The following is a 19,573-nucleotide window of genomic DNA, read 5'->3' as shown; positions in this document are numbered from 1 at the left end:
TAAGGGCAGAGCGAGGGCAGCGGCTTCAGCAGGTGTTACCGAGCATGCTCGGTCCGGACGCGCATGCTCAGTACAAGCCAACCGCCCCGTCTGTCTGGGGGCCTATGGGGTGGGGACTACAATTCCCAGCGTGCCTTGGGGCGGGTGGAAGAGGGAAGATGGCCGAGTATCTGGCCTCCATCTTCGGCACCGAGAAAGACAAGTGAGTGGGGGGAGGGGGGCAAAGGTCAGATGACCAGGACTCCTGGGTTCTCTCCCTAGCTGCGGGGCTGGGAGTCAGGACTCCTGGGTTCTCTCCCTAGCTGGGGGGCGGGGGTGGGAGTCAGGACTCCTGGGTTCTCTCCCTGGCTGGGGGGTTGGGGGGGGCTGGGAGTCAGGACTCCTGGGTTCTCTCCCTGGCTGGGGGGTTGGGGGGGCTGGGAGTCAGGACTCCTGGGTTCTCTCCCTAGCTGGGGGGCGGGGGTGGGAGTCAGGACTCCTGGGTTCTCTCCCTGGCTGGGGGGTTGGGGGGGGCTGGGAGTCAGGACTCCTGGGTTCTCTCCCTGGCTGGGGGGTTGGGGGGGCTGGGAGTCAGGACTCCTGGGTTCTCTCCCTGGGTGGGGGGGGCTGGGAGTCAGGACTCCTGGGTTCTCTCCCTGGCTGGGGGGGGGGGGGGGGCTGGGAGTCAGGACTCCTGGATTCTCTCCCTGGCTGGGAGGTTGTGGGGGGGGAGTCAGGACTCCTGGGTTCTCTCCCTGGCTGGGGGGTTGGGAGTCAGGACTCCTGGGTCCCAGACACTCTGCGGGTTGCTGGCACCACCAGCCCCTCGCTCACTAAACGTCTCTGGCCCTTTTCCAGGGTTAACTGCTCTTTTTACTTTAAGATCGGGGCTTGTCGGCACGGAGACAGGTGTTCCCGCCTCCACAACAGACCCACCTTCAGCCAGGTGAGCCTGGCAGTGGGGCTCCGGGGCACAGAATCTGGAGGATCAGGAAACCACCACCTCTGGGACGGGGCGGGCAGGGAACAGCCACACATAACGCCACATGGGGACTGCTCACCTGGCGCTGGGACACGGCCATCTTCGGGCGGGGGGCAGCTGGGGAACACAGACACCTCACTGTGTCTCCATCTCCATTTGTAGACCATCGTCCTGCTGAATCTGTATCGGAACCCACAGAACACGGCCCAGTCGGCAGACGGCTCGCACTGTGAGTACCCGATACCCCCTCCTGGCCCAGCTGCATGAGACAAGGTCTGGGGAAGTGTACGGCCTCCCAGCCCTTCCCGTCCCTTTAACGCCCTTGTTGGGCCTCCGTCCATGGTCCTGGGCACCGCCTTGCTTGTGAGGAAGCTCGGTGCCTCCTTCTGGAGACGCCCCTCACTCCTGGCGACAGGAGGCACAGGGGGTACCGCATGCAGCTTGCCCATTGTCCGACAGCATAGTGAGTCTGTGTCTCTCTCCTCCAGGTCATGTCAGCGATGTGGAAGTGCAGGAGCATTATGATAATTTCTTTGAGGTAAGTCACTGAAAGCAAGCTAGGAATAGAACCCAGGAGTCCTGGCTCCCCCCTCCCAGCTCTAACCGCTAGACCTCACTCCCCTCCCAGAGCTAGGATAGAACCCAGGAGTCCTGGCTCCCAACTCCCCCCACTCTACAACCAGCAACTCCACTCCCCCTCCCAGAGCTGGGAATAGAAGCCAGAAATCCTGACTCCATCTCACAGCAGCAGCCATCCTGATGTGGTATCACCTTGCGGCTGTTCCCCAGCTGCCCTGCCCCAGAGGTGGCTGCATCCCAGGGCCAGGCGACCCATCCCTGTGCAGTGTTATGTGCGGCTGTCCCCCAGCTGCCCTGCCCAGAGGTGGCTGCATCCCAGGGCAGGTGACTCGTCTCTGTGCAGTGTCGCTGGGTATTCGCCCCATGAAGCTCATTCTGTCCCTGTGCCAGGAGGTCTTCACGGAGCTGGAGGAGAAGTATGGGGAGATAGAGGAGATGAACGTTTGTGACAACCTCGGGGACCACCTGGTCGGCAATGTCTATGTCAAGGTAAACCGCCAGGCCCTGCCCTGGGGCCAGATCAGGGCCAGCGCCTCCTGGAAGGGAAAGGTCCTGTGCCCCATTCCTCCCACCCCTCCCAAGCCAGCCAGTACCCGCCTGGGCCGGATCAGGGCCAGCGCCTCCTGGAAGGGAAAGGCCCTGTGCTTCATTCCTCCCACCCTCCCCAAGCCCTTAGAGGCAGGCCCTTTTGACTCTCGTTTCCTCCCCAGTTCCGGCGAGAGGAGGACGCCGAGAGGGCCGTGGGGGAGCTGAACAATCGCTGGTTCAACGGCCAGGCCGTGCGGGCCGAGCTGTCCCCAGTCACCGACTTTCGCGAGTCCTGCTGCCGCCAGTACGAGATGGGGTAAGTGACCGGACACAGGGATGGCACCTCTGGGACTCTGCCCTCGTTAACCCCTCAGGGATCCCCCTTTCTGGCCGGTACCTGCTGGGGCCGCCCAGGCCCCATAATCCCTCGGAATCACCTCTCCCCAGGAAGGTACCTGCCGGTCACCCCCAGCCCTCTAACCCCTCAGGGACCCCCCTCTCCCAGGCCAGTACCCGCCAGACTCCCTGGTCCTGTTAACCCCTTGGGGACCTCCCCTCCCCAGCAAGTACCCACTGAGCGCCCAGACCCCATTAACCCTTGGCAGTGTTCCCTCTCATTTTTTCCACCCATGTGCGGAATGAATTTTGTGTGACACGTCCCCTCCATGTTGGCGCACCTAACAAAATTCATGTGGTGGGGAGGGGTTGAACCCACATTCAGAGTGTGGGAGAGGGCTCAGGGCGGGGGCAGAGGGTTGGGGGGCTGGGAGTGTGGGCTCTGGGGTGGGGCTGGAGATGAGGAGGGGTTTGGGGTGCAGTGGGGCTCCCTGGGGCTACCGTGGGGAGAGAGGACTCCCCCCATCTCTTTGTCCCCACAGCAGCACCTGGGCTGGCGGGGAGAGGTGCCTTTCCCCCAGCCGCAGCAGGTCCGGGCGGGGCGGGGGCACAGGCGCCTGTCCCCCAGCCCGCGGCAGGTTCGGGGCCGGGGGAGGTCTGGGCCTTGGGGAGAAGCATCTCTCCCTGTCTTAGCCCTAAGCACCTGTGTGGCACTTAATAGGCAGCTGTGTGGCCACGCAGGGAGGGAACTGAGAGCCTTGGGGATTCTTCTCCCCAGGTAGGTACCCACCAGGCGCCCGGGGCCCCGTTAACCCTTGGGGATCCCTCTCCTCAGGCAGGTACCCGCCAGATACCCCGGCCCCCGTTAACCCTTCAGGGTCAGTGCCCCCTGGGCAGCACCAGCTGCCACAAGGTGCCCCCATCGCCGACCATCACACCCTTGCTCTCTGCCCCCCACGTGGAGGGTTCTGCAACTTCATGCACCTGCGGCCGATATCTCGAGAGCTGCGCCGGCAGCTCTACGGGCAGAGCCGGCGCCGGCGGTGAGTGGGGGTAGGGGGCCTGGGCTCCTGGGGCGTGACTGGAGGGCAGGGGCAGCTCTGCAGTGTCAGCTGCTGTCCCGGAGCAGGGGGGCACAGGGGTCCTGCGGGGGCAGGGTAGGGAAGTCCCTGGGCTGTACAAATGAGGTTGTGGGGTGCTGGGGCAGAATGGGTAGCAGGGGTCAGGGGTGCTGGGTGAATGATGATGGCAGGAGGAGGTATAGGGGCTGAGGGGCAGTGCCCCGAGAGGGAGCTCAGGAGGGAAGAGAGGGTGACACAGCACCCCCTGGGGGGCAGGGGGAGCTCTAGGGGCCGGGGGGTGACGCAGCGCCCCCTGGGGTCTGGCCATGGCCATACTGACTTTGTTCTCTCCCCAGAGCCCCATCCCCCTCGCGCTCCACGACCGGCCCCGGGGCAAGAAACGCCAGCGCTCACCTGACCATCGCTATGGACGCTTCTGACCCCTCCCGGGCTCCTTGCCTTCCCTAGCCTCCCCCAGCCACCAGGTCAGCCCCCCGACCTGCCATAGACCCAGCGGAAGTGCGGCAGCTGGAGCCCCCACAGTGGGAGGGTTTGGGGATCCCTAAGGCCCCTCTCTATTTACATTCTGCTAGTCTAACCCTGCATAGCCCATGATTGTATTGGGGGGGCCTGTCCCCAGCTGTGGAGTCGATAGCACCCAGGCATCTGGGGAGCAGTGCTCAGGGAGTGATGGTCTGAACTTTCTCCCTCCACCTGTGTGGGATGTATGATGAGAGCTGGAATACAGTAGACATGATCCACCCCACTCCTGTCTGCTTCACTCTGGTTGCAGCATGAACTAGGGGTTAGGTCGATTGGCAGCAGGAGGCGCATTGCCATGGGGAGGGGGCAGGGGACCATTAGGGGGTGCTGTGCTGCAGGGAGCGGGGTTGGGGCACTGTGCTGAGGGGTTGGAGGCATGGCAGGGAGCGCTGTGCTGCGGGGAGTGGGGGGCTGTGCCATGGGTGGGGGCATGGCAGGAGGCACCATGCGGCAGGGCTGGGGGCTTGGCAGAGGGCACCGTGCCGTGGGATGGGGGGCATAGCAGGAGACGTGCCATGCTGGGGGGCAGGGGGGCCATGCTGCAGGGTGGGGGGCATTGTGCTGCAGGGCGTGGGGTGGGGAGCCTTACGCAGGGCAGGGAGTGCAGGAGGGGAACTGAGTCTTGGTTTGCATTTGTCCTGTTGAGTTTCCGTTCCCGAAATGAGCTTCGTCCCTGTAAAATGTGTTGTCTTGCAGCTACGTCCGACCTTCCCGCCGAGCCTGGCGCTTCCCCTGGCTAAGCAGGACGCTGCCCGTCTCCGGGCCTGGCTATTTCCCCAGCTGTCGAGCGGCTCAGCCACGAACAAGCGTCTGCATTTTGACCTTTTTAACGGTGTTAGAAAACCGGGCCAGCTGCTTTTCCTTGGTTCTGCGTCCACGCTTTGTACACCGGAGTCGTGTTACGCTGCCAGGTTACTCCGGGGGATTGTGCGCTACTTCGTGTGCGCACAATTAACGAGTCCTGCAGATCGCCAACATTTTGAGCAGAAAGAAGCTGCTGCAGTTTTCTTGCTTCAGTGCCGCCTTTTTCCCACCAGAGGGCGTTGTGGTGCTAGAACAAAGCTGCAGCTCCCCACCAGTGAGGGCAGAGTAAGAGCCGGCCTTCTGCACAGTGCCTGCCAGGCCAGGCCAGAAGACAGGGGCTATGGGGAGACAGACCGCGTGGGGTGCTGGGGGGTCAGACAGGGGCTCACAAGGGCTAGTGGGGGAGGACAGACTGGGGCAGAGGCTCAATGGGAGTGGAGGCACAGAGCCATAGTGGGGAGGGAGGTGCAGGGCCACATGGTGATGGGGGGGGGCAGAGCTACATAGGGACGGGAGAGGTTGGGTGGGGGCAGAGAGAGACATGGGGAAGGGGTACAGGGACAGATGAGGGGTGCAGGGCCACTTGGGGATGGGGGTAGTGGGTGTCTTGAGTGGTGGTGGAGGGACACATAGGGGTGCAAGAACACATGGGGATGGGGCAGATGTGCCTGACTGAATGGGAGAGGCTCGGGGTCAGCCAGGGTCTGCATGAGGGAATCTCCTGAACAGTCCCGCCCCACCCCACCCCCCAAAAAAAACCCCTCCAAGTTCACATGTAGGCTCCTTCCCAGCAATTTACTTCCCTCTCCCTCAGCAACTCCGTTACACCGGATTCCCCCAAGCTTTTGCACCGCTTCTGAGGAGTGCGGGAAATACGGTTCTGTATTGTAGTTTAAATGAATTATTACTCAGAGGTCTGTATTAATATGCCTAGTAAGGAATCTATTTGTCAAAAAACATTTCCTAAATATTTTCTGTTGTCTGTAGGGGTTACAAACATACTTGCTGACAAGTATTTTGAAATAAATGACCAAAAATAATTGAAACTGGTGTGATTATATTGTGTTATGCAGAATTTTAAAACGTGTGCAGAATTTTTAATTTTTTGGTGCCGAATTCCCCCAGGAGTAGCAAGGGCAGTTCTGGTAACAAGGCACAAACACAATATTTTCCAAGGGTTTCTTCTTTCTTCAAGAAAACGCCCTTCAATAGGCTGGAGCCAGATGTGAAACAAAACCTTTGGCCTTTAAAACGACCTGCTGCAGTAAGTGTGAACTGCATGTAGTGACTGCGGGGACTGGGCGCTCAATGAGCCAGGTTTGGAGATCTAACAAGGTGGGTAATTATAAACCTTTGCTTTTAGCTAGCACTTCCCAGCAGCGCATCTCCAAACTTGTCACAAAGCTGGCCTGTTACAACACTGGGGTTGGTGTTTAACTGTCACGCTGTCCGAGGTGGCTCCCGCAGATTGTCACAAGCAGAGCAGATACCCCCAGGCTGGTGGTGTGGTCTGTAATTAGATTTCCCTGATCCAGTAACAGATGAGAGCGCCTGGATCGTGGCACCCGTCTCACCATAGAGTCCCAGACAGTCTGTGGGTTCTCCATTCTGTCTCGCCACCCAGACAAGCTGGACTTCGTGATCAATGGTCACTGACACATTCATGTCACGTCTGGTCCAAGAGACTGCTCACCCCAGATCCATGGGACCCTATATCAGTGGGTTTCAGCCTGTGTCCGCAGATGTCGTGTGGGCCGCAGACTATCCAAACTCCATTCAAACTTTTTTAGGGGTCTGCAGATGGAAAAAAAGGTTGAAAACAACTGGCCTAGATCTTCCCCCAAAGAGGATGTCTATAGTCTATTACAGGATCAGCCATCTATTAATTAGGAATGAGCGAGTTATTTACAAGTTAAAGCAAACCTATGTATGTTGGCAGGGGTCCAGCTCCCTCCTCCCTTACAGTTCCAGACCCACTTTGCCGAAAAATAGCTGTCCAGAGTCCCGTTTGCAGGCAATTGGATGGGTTTATTGGGGCTAAACAAACAATCTTCTTCCGAAGCCCATCGCACCAGTCGGGCTATCGCTAGACACCGATAGTTTTCCTCTTCCTCTCCCCCAGCTATAGTTCTATAAGCTGCCAGAACCCCTTCTTCTCCTGACCCCGAGCTTCGCCCGCCGACCTTGGCAAACATACTTCTACTGGTAGTGCCCCTCCCCGCTACCTCCCCTTTCCATACATAGTCGTGTTCTGTTCTGGGGGGTCCTGAGGCTGGGGTCGATAAGACTGCCTCTTTTGTACCTGAGGCGAGGGGTAAAGAGCAGGGATTCTTTTGGTCACGGTCACTATTCTGCAGCCTCTGCGTCTCCTCCTTACACCCTCCCCTGCCCTCCAGCTACTTGGTAACCGTTGCAACCCCTTGCTCCATTAGCCCCTTATCTTCCAGGGTACCAGCTGTGGGGGGAAGAAGTGGGGGGCAGCCTGGTGCTTTCACTTACATTCTCTTACTTGTTTATTTAGCCTGTTTAAAGCAAAGCCAGAAGCAAGGTTATTATTGTTTAGTCTCTACCCTATTTACTTTACATTCTCCTAACAACCAACACACTGATGAGTTACCATCTGATCTGAAGAGTGACTGAGGTTGTAGTGATCTGTCTTTTGGGGTGGACCCCCTGGGATCTCTGGCTTCAGTGAGAGCCTCTGGCCCTGTCCGACGTGCCCAGATGGAAATTGTTCCTGTGACTTTCTTTGATTTCCTTCATTCAGCTTCTAAGCCCCCAGCCGAGCTTCCCTGCACAGAGCAGTTCTCCAGTGGGACAATCCTTCGCATTGCAAAACGTTTTCAGAGGTTTAAAGCAAAACTCATGTCTTTCCTTCTCGCCGGGAATACCGACATTGCAAGTGAGATGAACCCAGGCAGCAATTTACGAGCATGTCATAGAGGCTAACCACTAAATCCGTCCTCATTAGACTAATACCTATTCTGGGCAAAACTAGCAAACAGGTGACCTGGTCTGGGCTTCAGCTATGAGTCCGTTAGGTCTTCGCTAATGCCTGCAGCCTGGGCGTGGGCTGGCATCTGGCCTGCCAGCGTCACGAATGTAACTTGGGAATCTGTGAAATTTCCACAAGGCGACTATCTGCACTTTTGATTCTTACACCCCTGTCGAACTCTGGCCTTGTGGCTTTGCAGAACTTGTAGCTCTCAGTTTCTCCCGACTGCTCTGGATTCACAGAAAGAGGGAAAAGAAGCTTCTGGCTTTTTCAGCTCCCAAGCAGTGGTGCGATTTGAATGAACTGGGCCCAAAAGACAAAAAATGTGCCCTTTGCACCTGCCCCATAAACTGCATCCCAAATGCTGATGGTAAAAAGCTTTTCTCCCGCACAGGAACTGTAACAGCCACAGGGGGATGGCATGCCCAATGCTGAGATGCAGCCACCACTGGTGTGGGGCAGCCAGGGAACAGCCACACATAATGCACACAGGGACAGCTTGCCCGACACTGAGATGCAGCCACCTCTGAGGGCGGGGCAGCTGGGGAACAGCCGTGCAGCACCAGCACCAGGCTTATAGGAGTGAGAGCGTTCCACTCAGTGACCTTCATTCTACCAAGAACCATCTCACCCCTTCTCAGTCCTGCCCATTTAGTGTCACTGGCTTTTCCTGCACTCACATCCCCTGTATTTTATCTAGATTCATCAACTGCAAGAACCTCAGAGCTGGCCGTGTCTCAGTGCCGGGCGAGCCATTCCTATGCGGCAATACATGTGGCCGCTCCCCAGCTGCCCCCCCCGACCCCGGCAGAGGTAATTGCATCTCAGCACCTGATGAGCCTTCCCTGTGTGGTGTTCTGTGCGGCTGTTCCCAAGTTACCCTGACCCAGAACTGGCTGCACCTCAGTGCCGGGCAAGCGGTCGCCATGTGGCGTTATGTGTGGCTGTTCCTTGGCTGCCCCGTCCCAGAAGTGGCTGAAGCTCAGCGCCAGGTGCGCCATCCTGTCTGGTGTTCTGTACAGCCGTTCCCCAGCACCCCCGCCCTGGTGGTGGCTGGGTAATCCCCAGGCGGTTCGCAGTGCTGAGTTGACTGGTTATATCAGCCTCAGCTGACTGCTGTTTTTCAAGCTGGCAGGAAGTGTGCAGGGTGGAGACGGGAAATGGGGGACAGGCTGGGGTAGGGGAGGCCAGCACCACAGAGTCCACATGCCTTACAGAGGTGAGCAGTGAAGCAGACACGTGCAACTCACCAGCCCAGATGAACGTGGTGGGATAGCAGGAAAGAGCATACACACGCCAGGCAGGGGTGAGAGCCTGGGGACAGCTGGGGCTGGTAGGGGATCGGGGGGGGGGGGCACAGGCTGGTGGGATTATGGAGGGTGTGTGGGGAAGGGGTACAGACTAAAGGGGTGAGCTGGGAGGGGAGGGGTACAGGCTGTAGGGGTAGGATTAGTGGGGTGGGGGCTGAAGCAGCCAGGGGGCCTGTGGGGAAGGGATACAGGTGGGGTGGGTTGACGTGAGCTGGGGGGTTACGGGCAGCTGGCTGGGGGCGGGAGGGGTGGAGAACGGGGATTTAAGGACCTGGATGTGGTTGGGCTCAGGGTCAGCTGTGGGGGGTATCAGTAAGGCAGGGGCTGTGGCTGGGGGAGGGAGTAGCTGGATGTGGGGGGGTTACTGTGGGGTGAGCTGGAAGATGTGGGGGGCTTGTAGGTGAACCCCCCCATCTCCCCTCCCCACATTCCCCCCTCTCCCAGGTCCCAGCACATCCCAGCCCCCCTCCCCTCCCCACGGTCCTTGCCATGCTGCTGCCCCTGCTTCTCTGTCTCCTGCCGCCCCCCGGCGCCTGGGCGAGGGCCCGGGGCTCCCTGTCCAGAAAGTGCGGCCACCTGCAGTATTGGCACCAGGAGGTCCAGGCCTGCGTCCCCTGTGAGATCGGCTATGCACACCTGGTCCCGCTGCGTGGTGAGTGGGAGGGCAGAGAGGGGTCAGCAGGGGGCACCGCGCTTCGGGGTGGGGGGCTCATCAGGGGGCACCATGCTGTGGGGTGGGTGGCTTGGTAGGGAGTGCTGTGGGGTGATCAGCAGGGGGCCCTGGGGTGCGGGGGGGGGAGCGCCGTGCTGCAGGGAGCGGGGCGGGGGCTCTGTAGGGGGCGTTGTGCTGTGGGGAGGGTGGACAGCTGGGGGCCCTGGGGTGCAGGGGGGGGAGCGCCGTGCTGCAGGGAGCGGGGCGGGGGCTCTGTAGGGGGCGTTGTGCTGTGGGGTGGTCAGCAGGGGGCCCTGGGGCGCATGCTGTGGGGCACTGTGCCATGGGGCTCTGATCCACTCCATGGTCTCCCCAGGGCAGGAGTTCACCGTGAACTGTGGCATGAGGGACACAGGCGGCCGTTTCGCAACTCCCAGCCAGGCGTGTCCCCCCTGGTCCTTCAACAATGGGCAATTCCTGCTGTGCCAGCCCTGCTCCCAGTGCCCGCCCGGCACCCAGCTCAGCCCCTGCACCCCTCTGCAGGACACCCAGTGCTGCCCCCCCGGGTATGACATGGACCCACCTTGGCTAGAGCAGGGGCTGGGAGTCAGGATGCCTGGGATCAATCCCTGGGCCTGGGAGGGGAGTGGGGTCTAGTGGTTGGGGGGGGTTGGGCACCAGGACACCTGGGTTCTCTCCATGGCGGGGGGAGGGGTGCTGCTCTCTGCCCTGTCCGACTGGCTGCTCTCGGCTCCACAGGCAGCGGTGGGGGCCGGCTGGCAGGTGCCAACCCCGGTGCTGCTTCCCTGACGAGCAGTGTCACCCCGAGGTCCGGGCTTACCTCGACTGCAGCAGCCCAGCGGAGGTAGGTGCCGGGGGTGGGGAGGCCGTATCAGTTAGAGCAGGGGTCTGGAAGCCAGGACTCCTGGGTTCTATTCAGACTTGGGCGGGGGGGGGCGGTGTCAGATGTGTTCATTCCCAATTGCATGGCTCTGCCTTTCAGGCTCCCGGCGCCGAGTCTTCTGCCTCCCCTAGGTCCCCCACTTGGCTTCCACCTTCAGAGATACCGGGGCGCTCTGGCCATGCCCCAGGCTCTGCTTTGGCCCCCACCTCTGGGACCCCTCAGTGCCCTGGAGGGCACGAATCCCGCAGGGACACGGCAGGTATGTGGGGTCTGTCAGCGCCCCAGCTGGGCCAGACCGGGTCTGGAGTCACAGGGAGCTCCCCCCACACCAGTACACCCACCCTGTGCCCACAGCGGCCCCTGCTGGCCAAGGCCAGAGTAGCCAGGAGCTGTCCCCGTGACTCACTGTCGCCCCCTTGCAGGCTATGGTGGGTATGTTGCTCTTCTGATGCTGCTGCTCGTGCTGCTGGCTGGGGCCTTTGCCCTCCTGGTCTGGATGCAGCGTGGCCTATGCCCCCACCAGGGTGAGTAGCCAGCCAGCCCCACGGCTGCCCTGCAGCACTGCCCCCCTTCTGCCCATGCTGCAATAGACCCCCAACTCCATCAAGCTCCTCCCGCTGCTGAGAGCCCCCCCACTGCCCATCAGGCTCCTCCCCCATACCCCAGCCTCTCCATCCCCCACTCCCATTCTCATTGAACTCCTGAGGCAGAGACTAGGAGGAGCCTGCCCCCTTGGGAAGGGGTGGGTCTGCTCTGTTCTGCGAGGAGCTCCTTGGAAGAGTGGGAGGGGCCTGCCCCCAGAGAAGGGCTGCTCTAAGCACTCGAAACCCATATCCTGGGGGCAGTGCTCCTTGGACAGCAGGTGGGGGCCTAGCCCCTCAGCTGATGCTCCTTGGGGAGCAGGTGGGGGCCTAATGCCTGGGGGGTGAAGCTCCGCTCCATGAGCGGGGGGCAGGGTTCTGGTAGCTGCTCAGTGCTCCCCTCGGGCTGGGGATCCAGGGCCTCAACCCTCACCACCTCCTTCTGCCCCCCAGCCTCCAGCCCCATGGCTAAGCCCCATCGGCTGCTTCCCCCCCAGAGTACAGACAAGACATCTGGCAACATAGCACCCCCCGCTGGCCATGCAGGTAGGTGCAGCTCCCTTCCCCCACCAGCCATGCCTACACCCACACCTCCCCGGTCCCAGCTCACCCCCGCTCTGTGCCCCACAGGCCTGTGGGGGGCACCGCTGCAGCACCTGCTGGACAACGTGGACGTGCTGGAGGAGCTGATCATGCTCCTGGACCCCGAGGGCAAGGCCGGGGGGGGGACCCGGCACCTGGCTGCGCGCTACGGCCTCTCGGCCACCTGGATTGACTACGCCTATTCCCTGCGCAGCACACGGAGCCCCCTGCGTGCCACCCTGGAGACAGTGGCTGCCCGCCAGCCCGATGCCACGCTGGGGCAGCTGGCCGGGCTGCTGGCTGCCCTGGGGCGCAAGGATGCCCTACAGGTGTTGGAAAGGGCACAGGTGGGGGTGTAAGCTGCCTGCCTGGACTGACGCTCAGACCCCCCCCACCAACCACAGGAAGGAAACAAGCCAGGACCTCGTTCACGTTGCCCTCCGCTCTCTAGCTGCGCAGCCTCACTGCTACAGCCCCCCTGCCCGGGGGAGGGAAGGGGGGCAGGCCACTGGGGTTCCCATCTATCCCCCTCGGCCAGAATCACAGAGAGCACAGGACAGCTGGTTTTCCGCTGCTGGCCTCTTCCCAAGGGGGGCTATGCACCAAGAACCATCAAGGAGCGTCGTTACAGTGAAGGCCAGGACACCTGGGTTGCCAGGGGACTGGGGGCAGTATTTGCCCCCATGCTAGAGGAGGGTTGAGGGGCAAGCAGCCAGAGGGGCTGCCCTCCCCAACTAGTCTCAGAGCCCATGGTGCAGCTGGTCACATCAAAGGCCAGCAGGAGGCGCCAAAGCCGCACTGAAGACCTTGACACCACCACCAAGCCCAGGAGACCGAGTCTGATGCAGGCCAGGAGCGTTTGAGGCAGAGCATCTGAGTAACTGCCACACTGCAGCAACCCAGGGGGACAGCTCGCCCAGCACAGAGATGCAGCCACCTCCGGGATGGGGCCAGCCCCTGCAATGAACCTGGCCCGAGCAGCAGGCACAAGCCCTGAAGGTGTCTCGGGAGCCAGCGGACGCTGCCCAGTGGAACTCTGCCTGGAGGCGTGAGACGAGGGAGGAACGGAAATATGTCCCAGAGTCGCAGAGCACCCCCTCGGCCAGCATCCTCCTCCTGGTGTCAGAGATGGTGACTTTGGCCAGAGCCAGGTTGAGGCGGCTGGGGAAGCAGCAGGGAGCTGTGGCTGCCCCAGGCCTGAACCAGTGGAACAGAGGAGGCCCTGTTGCAGAGCAGGAGGGAGGAGCTGGGGCAGGCCTTTCCCAGCTGGGGGCAGTGTGCCCAGACCCCCCCTCAACCTCTGGGCATCTCAACAAAGCCCATTTCCTCCCCCCCCCCGCATGAGAGCGCCCCCCCCTTCCCCAGGCACTTATGCGAGGAAGAGCACAGCATGTGAAAATGACCATTTATTTAAAATTATACCAACGGGGCGGGGCCGGGGGGCACAGGGCCGACTCACCGCTTTAAATAAAAAAGTGCATAGAAAATAAACAGGTTTAGAAACATCTGTACAAATATCTACAGGGTTGGGGGGCCGTTGGGGGGCCTGCCCTGGCCCCCCACCCCCCACTCACACCCTCCCCATACAAAAAGGAAAACAGCCCCTGGGCCAGAGCTGGGAGTTCAGTCTCAGGAGGCGGCAGCTGGGCAAACTCCCCCCTCCCCACACACCCCTCATGCCTCTGCTAGTGCAGATCAGCAGGGGGGTTATTGTGCACCCCTGCTCTGGGGGGAACCCCACTAGTCCAGCCCACATTGGGGGCTCTGAAAAAGGGGGCAAGACCCTGTTCCCCAAGGGGCCTGCCCCAAGTCAAGTCTTGCTCCTCCCCGCCCAGGAAAGGGGGTCAATTGAGGGGCAGGAGCCACAAGCTGCCCTGGAACCAGGGGCGGGGGGGGGGGAGAAAAGGGGGAGATCACAGCAGAGGAGTCTGGGGCACCGGGCCCTGCCCCCAGCACTAACACTAGGGGCCCTCCCTCCTCAAGCCAGTGTCTGGGGGGTGCTGAGCAGCTGGGCTTCCTCACCCCCCAAAAACCCAACCCCGGGCTGTTGGGGGCCTGGAAGTGGTCAGGGGATGGGGAGAGGTAGCAGGAAATAGGGGGTCCCAGCGAGGCTGGATCCCAGCCCCCAAAGGCTGGGCCAGGCAGAGCAGGGAGCGCTAGTTGAGGAACCGGCGGCAGCGCTTGGCCCCGCAGTTGCAGGGCAGCTTGGAGCCGGCGTCCTCAATGGGGAACTTGTAGTCGTAGGTGAGCTCCTCGCCGCGGAAGATGCGCCGCAGGGCGAAGATCACGATGTGCTTCTGCCCCTCCACGTGGATGACGCGCGAGTAGCAGTTGGGCTCGCACGAGTGGTTGATGAAGCGGGCGGCGTTGCCGTGCATCGTGGCATCCACCACGTCGAAGTCGTCAATGCGGAACATGTAGCAGCCGATGCCCTGCGGGGCGGGGGCGGGTCACGGGAGGCTCCATGGCCGCTGCTGGGCCCCCGAGCCGGCAACCCCCCCAGCCGCTCTTCCGCACCCCCTGAGCCAGCAAACCCCCCCCAATCTTCCAAGCCAGCAACCCACCCCCAGCCACTCCTCTGCACCCCCTAAGCCAGCAAACCCCACCCCCCCCCAGCCTCCAGCCCTCCCCCCAGCTGCTCCTCTCCTGCCCCCAGCCACCTCTCCCGATCTCCAGAGCCAGCAAACCCCACCCCCCCAGCCACCCCTCCCAATCTCCCGAGCCTGCAACCCCCCCCAGCCGCCCCTCCCGATCTCCCGAGCCAGCAACCCACCCCCAGCAACCCCCCCTCCGCCACTCCTGCCCCCGCAAGCTGGTAACCCACCTCACCGCAACCCCCACAGCCACCAACCTCCACTCACCTACCCCTCTCCTGCCCCCCCCCCCGCCCTCAGCCCCTATGGACCAGGTCCCAGCAGCCCACCTCCTGTTCCCCCAGTGCTGACAACCTCCCCCCACCCCCAAGACTGAGACTTTCGCAGCGAAGCTCCCCCAGCCCAGCCCCCCCACACCTTGCCATCGTAGTACTTCTCACGCTTGTCGGTCAGCACCGAGCGGATGACGATGCCCGAGTACTCAATGACCATCTCGCCCGCATCAATGGTGCGTTTGCAGAACAGCCCACGCCCGTGGATGGCCGACCTGGGGGGGAGGGGGTGGGCACACAGGGTCAGCGCAGGAGCCAGGCCTGAGATCAGAGGCAGCGCACTGGGGGGAGGGGGGAAGGCAGGCAGCACTAGCCAAGCACCACAGGGAGGCGCCCCAGGAAGCAGGGCAAGCCAACAGCAAGTGTCCCCAGGGCAAAAAGCAGCAGAGTGAGAGGGGGCGCCAGCTGTAGCCAGATGCCCATTTCTGCCCCCCTGTACATGCCGTGTAAGAGCGGGGCCATGTGCTGGGCCCTGGGATGGGCTTGGGGGGGGGCAGATGCGTTACCTGTACACGCCCACAGCCTCCTTGGAGGTTCTCTTGAGGTGCCGGAAGCGCATGGCCATGGGCAGCTCCAGGCTGGTGGCTCGCCTGGGGAGAGAGCAGGGCACAAAGCGGATCAGAACCGAGCCCACCCAGGGCCCCCGCCAATAGACACAGGGCAGCCCTCCCACAGCTGGACACAGAACCCAGGAGTCCTGGCTCCCAGTCCCCCCCCGCTCCATTACCTGGTGGATTTCAGCTGCACCTCATCCTCTTCCTCGTCATAGGTGCCGCCCTCGGGCAGCGTGCGGTGCTGCGACGCCAGGAAGTTGAACATGTCAAAGGTGCATTTCCTGGGTGAGGGGGGGTGGGAGGGCAGGATTAAAGCACCATCGACCCCTCCCCCATTCCCACCCACATCCCCACCCCGATCAACCCTGCACCCCCCACCCCACTCCTGACAGACCCCTCACTCTCCTACCGGCCAGGTCGCAAGCCCCACTCCCAATGGCATCCTCACCCCAGGGTGGATTCCCAATTCCGGGGGGTCTCCCCCACTCCCTGAGACCAGACCTGCTCCACCCAGGTCCACGTCCCCTCGGCCCCACCTGACGTAGACCTCGGCGCGGGCGCAGCCATTGGGGTTCAGGGGCAGTGACTCCGACTCCTCCTCATGCTGGTGGTAGCGGAATTTGTACTTGTGGCAGGACTTGGCGCCGTGCAGCTGCTCCACCAGGAAGGTGACTGCATCATGGTGCATGCCCAGCAGGCGCACCCCGTTCATGCCTGGGGAGACCCCCAGGCATCAGAGACCCGCATGGCCTTGAGCCCCGCCCCGCCCCAGAGCTGGCAGAGAACCCAGGAGTCCTGGTTCCCAGCTCTGCCCGCTCTAACCACTAGACCCCACTGCCCTCCCAGAACTGGGAGAGAACCCAGGAGTCCTGGCTCCCAGCCCCCCTGCTCTAACCCACAAGACCCTAGGCCAGGGCTCCCCACACTCACCAGCGAATGACAGGTGCTTGAGGCGGGCATTGGCTCGTGCCTCCTGCACCTTCTCAATCACAGCCTTCCAGGCACCTGGGGAGAGAGCAGGGGAGAGCATGAGCCCCTAGGCTGCCTGGCACTCCCACAGCCCTGTGCCCCATTCCCTACCCCTCCCTCCGCCTAAGCCAGCCAGTCCCCTCCCTGAGGCCTGATCAGAGCCGGTGCCCCTTGGAGGGGAAGGCCCAGTGTCCCTTTCCCCCACTAGCCAGTCCCCTCCCATCGGGGCTGCTCAGAGCCAGCATCCCCTGGAGGGGAAAGGCCCCATACCATCAATGCTGTCAGCCTGCACGCTAAGGCCATCCTCACTGCTGATCTCGAAGCATAGGTGCGGCTGGCTCTTGGGTGGCGCCTCATTCTCCTTATCCTCGCAGTACAGGGCGTCCTCATCGGAGCTGGACAACTCCCCTAGGGGTAGAGAGTGAGAATGGGGCAGGGTGGGGCAGGGCACAGAGTCCTGGCTCACGTCTCCACGCCGCCTCCCACCCTGCTCCAGTCCCAGGCTCCCCTCTGCCTACCAGCCAAGCCCTGCAGCACGGCATCCCCCAAACCCCCTCACAGGATGGCATGATGCCCCAACCCCCCCGCCCCCCCATGGCACAGCACCACACCAGTCCCACTCCCCACACTGGCTGCCCAGGCAGTACCTGTGTAGCGGTGCCACGTGGGCTCTGGCGGAGGCTCCAGGCTGGGATCCGGCATGCGGGGGCTGCACTCCGGGACGAGGGAGGGATCCGAGGGTGACCTGCAGGGGTCAGGCAGAGAGAGCTCAGCACGGACAGGCCACCGGCCGGGAAGGTGGGGCAGGGCGGGGGGCCAGCAGGGCTCACACTCACCCTGTGCTGCCCCCATCGCTCAGCTCCGCCTGCTCCTTCAGCGCCGCCAGCTCCAGGACACTCTTCACCGAGGGGGTCTTCATCCGCACCCGGCCGGGCCTACAATGCCAGCACAGCAGTGGACTTAGGGGGCAGGCAATGGCAGCTGTGGGTTGGGATCAAGGGGCCCTGGCAGAGCAGGGCAGGTTGTGGGGAGCCCAGGGCTAGGACAGGAGGGGGCTGTGGGTCAAAATTGAGGGGTACTGGCAGAGCTTGGGGGGGGCGGGGTTAAGGCACCCCATGGCACAGATCTGACATGTCCTTACAGGGAGACATGCACTGGGCGGCCATGTCCCAGAATGCACTACTCCCCACAGCTTATGGGGTTGGGGTCACCTACCTGGGGCCCTGCGGGGGGCTGGTGAGGCCGTTCCTGCTCTGGCTGTCAGGGGTACCAGCTGGCAATGCAGGGGGCAGCAGCTCTTCCTCTTCCTCCAGCTTGGGCCTCTTGGGGTGGGCACCAGCGACGGCAGAAACCCTCTTGGCACTGCTGGGGAGCTGGTGGGCATGTGGCTGGGGTGGGGGGACAGGCAGGTGGAGCAAGCCTGAGTTGAGGGCCAGGCGCTGCAGCAGGCAGGGCTGGGGCAGCCCCAGCGAGGGCGTAACCAGGGCTGAGGGGCCCAGGGTGAGCTGCCCCCCAGCACCTGGTGGCCGCAGCACATTCATCATGGGCACCATGCTGAGAACAGGCGCTCGGATGGTCCAGGTGGGCACTGGGCTCCTGGCCACGCCCAGTGGGGCTGCAGCACGGAAGATCACTGTGCCCAGGCTGGCTGGGGGCTGTGGGGGCAGAGCCGGGCCTGGCTTGGCGGGGGCACCCGGCCCCTCCAGGCTGCCCCCTGCCAGCGCCTCCTCCCCGCCCTGCATCTTGACGAACACCTGCCCCAGCTTGTTGACCAGGATGACCTTGGAGCCAGGCTTGGGCGGGGCGGGCGCCTCGGGGCCCAGCACCCGGACGCCCGGGCTGCCTGGCACCCAGCCCAAGGCACGGGCTGGCTCGGGTGCAGGGCCTGCCTCGCTGCCATTCACGCTGGGCTCCGGGGCCTTGCCCTCGCCCAGGTTCTTCAGCACAAAGTCCACGATTTCCGAAGGCAGGTCCTCGGGTGGGGGGGCGGGGCCAGCTGACCCCTGCTCTGCCCCTGGCTCCACCCGCTTGCCATTGGCACCCCGCCCCTCACCCTCCCCATCATCCACCCCATCCAGCTGGTCGATGTGGGGTAGCGGTAGGTCCAGCGGGTACGGCGCCAGGTCTAGCTCCCGTGTCACCACCGTGCGGGAAAAGCGGAAGTAGCGCCCAGTGCCCCCAGCCCCTTCCTCCTCCTCGTCTTCGTCACTGGGGCCGGCCAGGGGCAGGCCAGGCGAGGAGCAGGGCCCCCGCCCCTCACCCCCCACCTGGAAGGGCTCATCCAGCAGGCTGTCGTCGAACTCCAGGTCCGAGACGTTGAGCTCATCGAAGGTCAGTTCGGGGGGCACGCCGGGGGACGAGGGGATTGCCGGGGGGGAGGTAGGTGGGCCGGGCCTGGCTGAGGTAGGGGGGTGCTGTGGGCTGCTCCCCGGGGGAGCGGCTCCTGCCCTGAGAGAGGTGGGGCCCGGCGGCCGAGTCCTGGTGGGGCGCGGGGGGGAGGGGGCCCGGCGCGGGGGCGGCGAGAGGGGGCTGTGGCGCCGGGGGCGGCGCAGTGGTGTGAAGTCCGGGTCGCCCACCGTCAGGATGTGGTGGGCCATGGACGACGTGCTGCCTGAGGGGGGAAAACGGGGGGGTGAGATGCTGGCACCGGGTTTGGGGGGACCCCGCACACCACTCCCAGGCGGGATCAGACCACCAGCCCCCAGAAAGCATCTCACAACCCTTGGCCCACAACACTGCCCCCAATTCCAAACCCCAAAGAGTGCATCCCAGAACCCCCTAGGCCACAACTCCTCCCGCCACCCCCCACCCTCCACAGTGCTTGTTTCCCAGAATCCTTTGAGAGACCAGGCCACGAGCAGCAACCCACCCTTCTCCCTCCCCCCACAAGGCAACCAGCCCTGCCCCTCATGACCAGGCAGGGGGCACTTACCGGGTGATGGCAGCGGCCGGGAGGAGACCCCAGCCAGGGGCCGGCGCGTCGGAGAGTAGTTGGGCACTTTGATGCGAGCTCCAGCCAAGGAGCGGGGCACGGAAGTGGTGGCCGGCTCCGGGGGAGGCAGGGGCCCCGGGTTGCAGGAAGGCGAGTGGCACTCTGGTGCCAGCATGGCAGGCGCTGCACTCGGGAGGTGCAGATCCCAGAGGTGAGCGTCTGAAACCGGAGCAAAAACAACATGCTAGGTAGAGCGAGGAGCCGCCTACGGCACGGAGACCCGACTGCATGGCCCTGGAGACAGCACCAGGACACGCGCCTGGTACAGAAATGCAGCCACCTCTGGGGCAGGGCAG

The 19,573-nt window shown here is 62.9% G+C and overlaps 3 protein-coding genes across 6 annotated transcripts in view; 2 read left to right on the top strand and 1 right to left on the bottom strand.

Moving 5' to 3' along the window:
• The first annotated feature begins 158 nt into the window (after positions 1–158).
• On the top strand, positions 159–2,719 carry U2AF1L4 (U2 small nuclear RNA auxiliary factor 1 like 4). Its single transcript, XM_073323505.1, has 6 exons — positions 159–186; positions 669–925; positions 1,124–1,190; positions 1,450–1,499; positions 1,931–2,029; positions 2,251–2,719. Exons 1-6 carry the CDS (start codon positions 159–161, stop codon positions 2,386–2,388), a joined length of 639 nt encoding a protein of 212 aa, XP_073179606.1. The 3' UTR covers positions 2,389–2,719.
• A 6,205-nt stretch (positions 2,720–8,924) lies between these two features.
• IGFLR1 (IGF like family receptor 1) lies at positions 8,925–13,318 on the top strand. Of its 4 annotated transcripts, XM_073323399.1 has the most exons (8): positions 8,925–9,113; positions 9,562–9,769; positions 10,146–10,335; positions 10,529–10,634; positions 10,773–10,932; positions 11,096–11,197; positions 11,708–11,800; positions 11,885–13,318. In XM_073323399.1, exons 2-8 carry the CDS (start codon positions 9,607–9,609, stop codon positions 12,193–12,195), a joined length of 1,125 nt encoding a protein of 374 aa, XP_073179500.1. In that variant the 5' UTR covers positions 8,925–9,113; positions 9,562–9,606; the 3' UTR covers positions 12,196–13,318. The 4 variants fall into 4 exon arrangements, with proteins under 4 accessions (XP_073179500.1, XP_073179503.1, XP_073179501.1 ...); XM_073323402.1 differs by lacking the exon at positions 9,562–9,769 and having other exon boundaries at positions 10,151–10,335; XM_073323400.1 differs by lacking the exon at positions 11,096–11,197.
• The window catches only part of KMT2B (lysine methyltransferase 2B), a 34,722-nt gene continuing 28,376 nt past the window's right edge, over positions 13,228–19,573 (bottom strand). The window contains exons 27-37 of the mRNA XM_073323398.1: positions 19,218–19,436; positions 17,501–18,896; positions 17,122–17,220; positions 16,933–17,030; positions 16,556–16,693; positions 16,247–16,321; positions 15,853–16,030; positions 15,490–15,597; positions 15,269–15,352; positions 14,848–14,977; positions 13,228–14,268 (exon numbers count right to left, since the gene is read on the bottom strand). Coding sequence (XP_073179499.1) covers positions 13,993–14,268; positions 14,848–14,977; positions 15,269–15,352; positions 15,490–15,597; positions 15,853–16,030; positions 16,247–16,321; positions 16,556–16,693; positions 16,933–17,030; positions 17,122–17,220; positions 17,501–18,896; positions 19,218–19,436 — 2,801 coding nt within the window. The 3' untranslated portion in view covers positions 13,228–13,992. The remainder of the gene's footprint in view (positions 14,269–14,847; positions 14,978–15,268; positions 15,353–15,489; positions 15,598–15,852; positions 16,031–16,246; positions 16,322–16,555; positions 16,694–16,932; positions 17,031–17,121; positions 17,221–17,500; positions 18,897–19,217; positions 19,437–19,573) is intronic.

This window comes from Lepidochelys kempii, chromosome 24 (genome assembly GCF_965140265.1).
Source record: "Lepidochelys kempii isolate rLepKem1 chromosome 24, rLepKem1.hap2, whole genome shotgun sequence".
Taxonomy (NCBI): Eukaryota; Metazoa; Chordata; order Testudines; family Cheloniidae; genus Lepidochelys; species Lepidochelys kempii.
This window is presented reverse-complemented; position numbering and strand designations above follow the sequence as displayed.

Bases quoted from the DNA above. Each gene is read 5' to 3' on its own strand.
- U2AF1L4 (XM_073323505.1), top strand. From the start codon at position 159: ATGGCCGAGTATCTGGCCTCCATCTTCG. The intron at 187-668 runs GCACCGAGAAAG...GCTGGGAGTCAG, and splicing joins GTATCTGGCCTCCATCTTCG to GACTCCTGGATTCTCTCCCT. The intron at 926-1,123 runs GTGAGCCTGGCA...CTCCATTTGTAG, and splicing joins ACAGACCCACCTTCAGCCAG to ACCATCGTCCTGCTGAATCT.
- IGFLR1 (XM_073323399.1), top strand. From the start codon at position 9,607: ATGCTGCTGCCCCTGCTTCTCTGTCTCCTGCCGCCCCCCGGCGCCTGG. The intron at 9,770-10,145 runs GTGAGTGGGAGG...TGGTCTCCCCAG, and splicing joins ACACCTGGTCCCGCTGCGTG to GGCAGGAGTTCACCGTGAAC. The intron at 10,635-10,772 runs GTAGGTGCCGGG...TCTGCCTTTCAG, and splicing joins ACTGCAGCAGCCCAGCGGAG to GCTCCCGGCGCCGAGTCTTC.